This window comes from Camelina sativa, chromosome 5, assembly GCF_030686135.1.
Source record: "Camelina sativa cultivar CO46 ecotype springtype chromosome 5, ASM3068613v1".
NCBI lineage: Eukaryota > Viridiplantae > Streptophyta > Magnoliopsida > Brassicales > Brassicaceae > Camelina > Camelina sativa.
In genome coordinates this window covers 24,189,993-24,196,537 of record NC_141884.1, presented here as the reverse complement: position 1 = coordinate 24,196,537, position 6,545 = coordinate 24,189,993, and the positions used below count along the sequence as shown (strand labels likewise).

Here is a 6,545-nt window from a genome sequence, read left to right as displayed (position 1 = left end):
CATATTTCGAGGGAATGGAACATCACAAGGCGATGTAAGCTGTTTGTTTTCCTACTAAATTATCTAATTGTATTTCTTGCTACTGTCAAATACGTTAATACACTTTCTATATTTACCGCAGATCTGAATTCGCTGGACGTTACTATATAGAACATATAATGGAGCACGTAGGGGAGAATGCAGTACCTTGAGAATAAAGGAACTAGATGGACGAAAGGGAGAGCTCAGGGAGTTTAGCATATTGAAAGAACCGCCACAGATCTATGCAATTTATTAACTTTTTTTTCCTGGTGTGTGTGTACTTTTGAGTGAACCCATTGTTACGCTGATTCTGGATAATATATGGTTATGTTTTGTCAACAAAATATAAAATTTAGTGTACACAACAATAGTTATCTACGATAAGTGTACATGTAAACACTATCCTTCCCTCGCATTATGTCCTCTCTAATGAACCATATAAAATACACAAACAGATATATTTCGCTTTTCTAAGCTTCTTATTCAAGCAAGAAACCGTTTGCTTGAAATTTCTAAAAAGCCCACACGAGTAATAGGCCCAACTAGGGCAGCCGGAGACAATTTCTCCAACAATTATAGTTAAACAACAATGTGGGCTTATAAATTAAAAAGGTCCATCATTACAAAAAGTATGTTGGCACTTAGGAAAAAAGAGTATTATGCTCACGCCAAGAAAAGATAACACGTCTATTGTCGCCCATGCACTACGTATTAGCTGGACATGTTGTATGGTTGTGGCCAACCTGTTGACACTGAGAACAAACATGCTGTTTGCGGGGTCGCTTCGTCTCCAATGCAACCTCGACAAAAGACTTCATCCTCGTCATCTTCAGCCTTCCTGGAGGATTCCTAACAAAAGGCGGTTTACATCTGGACGGTGTAATATCAATAGGAACGATGTAGGATGTATCTATCGGCATTATCGCCTCCGCATACCCACTGCAGAGGCTGTCTCTGCGGAAGTATGGATGGTGCTGGTTTATAACTGATACGTTGGCCGTATATGCGGCTGCGATAGCATGTACGCATGGCATCCTCTCTAGATCAAAACGCCTACATGAACACCTCTTATACCTCAGATTGACAACATGCGTTGAGGTACCACCACTTACTTCAAATCGATCTTCATCAATTTCTTTAACCTTTAGACGCCTTGAATGTTCAATACGTGCCTATGAGTAAATGAAAGCGTAAGTTCATATAACCAAAACAACACAACATATCCACTAACATTTTCCAAGCCTTTCGTTAACTTATATATCGATGGATATGTTAATGAATGTCACACCTGTAACAGGTTCTCCACTCCTTTGATGAGTAAAGTTGGCATTGTGGCAGCTCGTTTTCTCCTTGTAGCAAACCAACGTGTCAACATATTCCGAACAGCTTCTAATAACTCTACAATGGGATAGGCTCTCGTAGGATTCAGTACTTTGTTTAGCGATTCTGCAATGTTGCTCGTGGTGAAGTTGTACCTATCACCAGGAAAGTGCGCCCTGCTCCACTTGGTTACATCTGCATGCACCAAGTAAGCATGCAGTTGCGGATTCGCTTCTTGAATTTGCTGGAAGATTTCTTCGAAATCAACTACACGGTACGCTGCAACTGTTTTTTTTACCAGCCAGAATGTTTGGCTCCCACTAAATCTTAGGATAATATTCTTGTGAAGATGATAAGTGCAGATTCCTCGACTTGCCAAGGGCTACACTTTAGCGATAGCTTTACCAATAGATTTATGCCGGTCAGATATCAGTGCAAGCTCTTCATCATCAGGAATTACACTACTTAATTGAGTAAAGAACCATTCCCACGACACGTCGTTCTCTGTATCAACAACCGCATACGCCAGAGGGAAAATATTAAAATTCCCATCTTGTGTTGTCGCTATCAGAAGAGTCCCTTTGAATTCACCTTTCAAAAAGGTTCCATCTACAACTACAACTTTACGCATATACCTGAAACCCTTAATGCATCCAGCAATCGCAATGAAAACATACTTGAATCTGTCTTCTGCATCAACGACTAGTCTAGTAAGGGTCCCCGGATTAGAGGACCTCAGCCTGTATAAATATGCAGGTAATTCAGCGTATCCACTTTCAGGTGTACCCCTAACATACTCCCGCACCTTTATAAGTGTACGATGTGCCTTCCAGTAGCCAAGCTATTATATGAAAATGGTCAGTAAAAGACATCAGCACTAAACAATATCAACTAGATCGAATTATATATATGTGTAGTGCAGGCCATAGAATCAACTAATTTCTGACAAACCCAACAAACTTAAGCTACGATCTGTTTGTACACCCTATAGACCATCACATACACAGAGCCAACCATAAAACAAACATATTAAAGTATTCCAGTAGCCAACCTGTACACCATATCGTAGGTTGAGCCCATCCCCAACAAGATTTGGCACAACAGAACCTCCCACACCACCAACATAATCCTTGTATAATTGAGCTAGGATTGGTGGTTTAGCATTACGGTTATGGCCATATCGTTCCGTAACAGAGCAAGTATGTTCACGACAATATCTGCGAATATGAAACACCGGCGAATCACCCATGGTTGAAGCCCGTATTCTCCATTTACAACCTTTTACCCAACACTCAACGATTAACAAAATGGGCATTGAATATGGAACATTGTAATCATATTTATCTAATACACTCAGCACCCTCAACCTTGCCACCAATGTTTCTTTGCTATCAAACTTATCCCCCACAGCAATATCACCACCTCCGTTTTCTAATTTGCGAACCTCCTTCTCAATTGCATCAGCTGTAGAGTTAGTCTTGCGGGTACGGTTATTTGATTATGTGTTACACACATTTTCCTCTATACAAGACCCACCCCCAGGTCCGTCGTCCAATGATTCCTCTGCTTCATCCGGGGCGAAGTTGGAGTACAGCAGATAGTCTTCATCCCCTGAACTTGCACCATCGCTGTCGTCACAGTAATCAAATCTATTGTTGTCCTCGTCATCTGCTTCATCTTCATCTACATCATTTCCTACATTATCTTCACCGTCTTCCTTCTGACTCTCGTACTCATCATCTTTCTGTCCCATTTCCTCTGCCATGCCTACGAAATCATCTACAACGATTTCTGGGGTCTTGGGTGTTGGTTCTGGGGTTTTCGGTTTAACTTCCTCGAACAAGGTTTCACCAGATTTAGCTTGGATCTCAACGCATAGCCGGATGAGTTCACTCCTATGCTGTTTGAGAAAGTTTTGAAACTGCCGACCATTCAAAACAATCACCGGTGGCATATAACATCCGCTTTTTTTATATCTATCTAACATATAGCTCAACTTTATGGCGGAAGTTCTTTCACAGAAACCAAAGTCATCGTACACCATAGCAGTAAAGTCTTCAAACTTTGTTTCTTTATCGGCAACTATAATCCTGCACCCTTTGCTAGTATCAACATCAAACAACCATCGCTTTTTGTCTACCCTCCACCTCCCACACGCCAAAACGATATCTTGCTCTTCCATGGATGAACCGAGAGGAAAGATTAACGAAACTGAGTAGGAAAAAGACATTTGCTCCGGCCGACAAACAGAACATGATTGATGAATCTGCTACAAACTTTATTACATGAACACCATAGATCGGAAGAACAGGAAAGGTGTTTAGATCTTCTTCCAATAAGTCTATCGCAACGCTCGACTGTCTTTGCCAGCTCAAACAAATTTGTGTTATTCTGGTAAGACTTTACAGCTGTCAATCTTGCTTACTAAATCTACCACGGACAAGAAGCCTACCACAACACTACGAAAACTATTTAAAAAAACAAACAAAGTATACCAAAAATATCTGTAAGGAGAGAAGGCTGTCGCATAAATCTGTCGCAACAGGCCATTAGTCTACCATAAATATCTTCCCACCCTTTTACGTTTGCCGCTACACGCGCTAAAAACAAAAGTCTATCATCAAAGGGAAATTCCTCTACCAACTTAATCTAACGAATCGATTTCATATACGTCGACCGATAAGTGTACCAACACTACAACTAAGTGTACCATCTACGTCGACGGCAAAGTGTACCAGCACTACAACTAAGTGTACCAAAAATATCTGACGTACACCTTTAATCAGTCCACATGTATAAATCTACCATCAAAGGATCGGTAGACTTAGTCCCAACTTCCAATGTTTTTTTTTTACTAATGGCATTAGTCGTAATTACGTTTTTTCCCAACACTGGTTTCAGGGGTATTAAGGGTACAGAGTTTATTCTAGTAATTACCAACAATTGTGTGTTACTTTTGTAAAAAAGAAGCTTTTATGTAATATTCTAGTAACTCACCCTAAATTAATAATCATGTAACTTTACTCATATATATATATACACTGATATAATAATGTATGTTTCTCCTAAAGCGCATTTATATAGAACAGTTGTAATGTTGTATTTTCAAACTATAACTATATCTCTAAAATATTCTATAACATGTCATAAAAATAGTTAAATTTTTTAAGTTTTCAATTTTTAGATATTCATCATTTACAATTTGATAATTTGACAGACTATTAAAATAGGACAATTGATATTATTATTCATAAAATTGAATTTATGTATGTCATGTGTATAAGTCAATTTGTCTATAGTATTTGTAATTAATTGTAAATAATGTTTTCTAAATATTACAAGTTCAATTCCTAAACAATAAAATTTACAACATCCGGAAATCTAATCTTATTTTGCTAAAATATTCTCAATTTATAATTTTAAAAATTTTTAAAATAAAAAATATATCTATAAATTAATAATTATTAATTTACACTATAAAATAATAATAATTATTTTATAGAAAAATTAATATCACTATAAATTAATAAAATGTCTTCGTCTCAACATTATTAATTTATAGAGGTTTTATTGTATATATATGTTTCTAATCATTCACATCAATTTACCATAATTTAATAATATCTCCACTTCCTAACCCAAATATAAATTAATTTATTAATATTTTTCCTATATTTTTAAGTTTTCAATATATTTTTTTCCATATTTTGCATACTTATTCAAATCAATATAATGTGGAGAATACAATTCATATATGACACAGATGATTTGATTTTTTATGCATCAAAAATATGGAGAACAAAATTAAGATGTTACAAACCAATAAATTTATTTCCAAAACATTAAACTGTTATAAATAAATTTTAATGGCATATGAATTATGATATGTATGAAAAAATAATTATAAAATAAAGAAACGGTTATAAATACTTTTTTTAAAGTTACATAAGAAATAAAGATTACATGAACGATATACTTTGACCAGTTTAAACAAAAATATTGTCATTCAAAATATTAAAAGTTACTAGATTAGGACCCGTGCTAGAGCACGAGTTAAAATGTTTTTATTTATATTATAATTTTTGAATAAAATATAATTTATATAATTGTTTTTGAAAGTTTTTTTGGATAAAATATTATGCAATAAAATTATATGCTAGATATGATAGCTTGAAAAAATATCTATTTTGTAAGTTTTATATTGTTAATTTTGTAATTTTATGTATGAGATATGATTATGTTTGTTGTTTGTTTTAATTTTAATTTTTGAACATGTTTGGTGAAAGTGTTTTAATATGACCTGTATTTAAGTAATATTTTATTTTTAACTGGATCCCGGAAATCATGATTAAGTGTGATAAATTGCCAAGATTTTATTCCTTTTTATGCCTAGCAGTATATATTTTGTAACAATACATGGAATACTAAAGATTTTATTTTGGAAATTGTATAAATTATTGAAATATTTTCTTTTAGAGGATCCTTTGGGATATTAGTGTATATTGACCAGTTAATTTATAACCAATTTATAAAAATTATATAGTATACAAAAAAAGTTGTGTACTTTCGTTTTATTATATAGGGGATGCTAATAATATTTTTGTTACTGAACATTCAACTGTATGAAAAGCTTTACAACATTAGTTTAACTTTTTATAATAGTTTTCCTTTAGATTTTCCCCCTTATTTTTAATAAAAAAAAATCACCAATATATCTTATTTAAAGTTGATTTTAAATCTATAAGATATCATGAACACAAAAATAAGGATTACTAAATAATATCTAATACTGATTAAAACATTGAAAACACTAACAAACATCTACATGTAAAATTGAAACCTAAGTTTCTAGCTAAAACTAAACCATTTAGAATTCTAATTATCGAATGACAGCAACAACAAATTTTTTCTTTTTATATAATAATGATTTCTTTATATTCCTATTGGGATTTGTTCCACATGTTACTTATCTTTTATGAATAATAAGATATAGTTAAATATAAAAAATCAACCAAGAAATACAAATGAATTAAGCAAAGCAACGACTTAAAAAGAATAAATTTTTACAGAAAAAGGGAGAGTATTGTACGTTTGTATTGAAGCACATTCATATGGTACTGGTTTATGTATGTTTTAATAAAAATAGAGAATTATTTTATATCATATTTTTTCAATTGATATTGAAAATTCGTTAAAAATACTTT

General features: G+C 33.6%; 1 protein-coding gene across 1 annotated transcript; it reads right to left on the bottom strand.

Annotated features, from left to right (window-relative positions):
- Positions 1-725: 725 nt before the first annotated feature.
- Positions 726-2,590, bottom strand: LOC147944263 (uncharacterized). Its single transcript, XM_087512520.1, has 4 exons — positions 2,393-2,590; positions 1,747-2,182; positions 1,310-1,626; positions 726-1,193 (listed from the first exon to the last, which is right to left on the bottom strand). The coding sequence occupies exons 1-4, from the start codon at positions 2,588-2,590 to the stop codon at positions 726-728; spliced, it is 1,419 nt and encodes a 472-aa protein (XP_087368646.1).
- Between the last annotated feature and the right edge of the window lie 3,955 nt (positions 2,591-6,545).

Bases quoted from the DNA above. Each gene is read 5' to 3' on its own strand.
- LOC147944263 (XM_087512520.1), bottom strand. From the start codon at position 2,590: ATGGGTGATTCGCCGGTGTTTCATATTCGCAGATATTGTCGTGAACAT. The intron at 2,183-2,392 runs GTTGGCTACTGG...TTCATATAATAG, and splicing joins ACCTACGATATGGTGTACAG to CTTGGCTACTGGAAGGCACA. The intron at 1,194-1,309 runs GTGTGACATTCA...ATTTACTCATAG, and splicing joins GAGTGGAGAACCTGTTACAG to GCACGTATTGAACATTCAAG.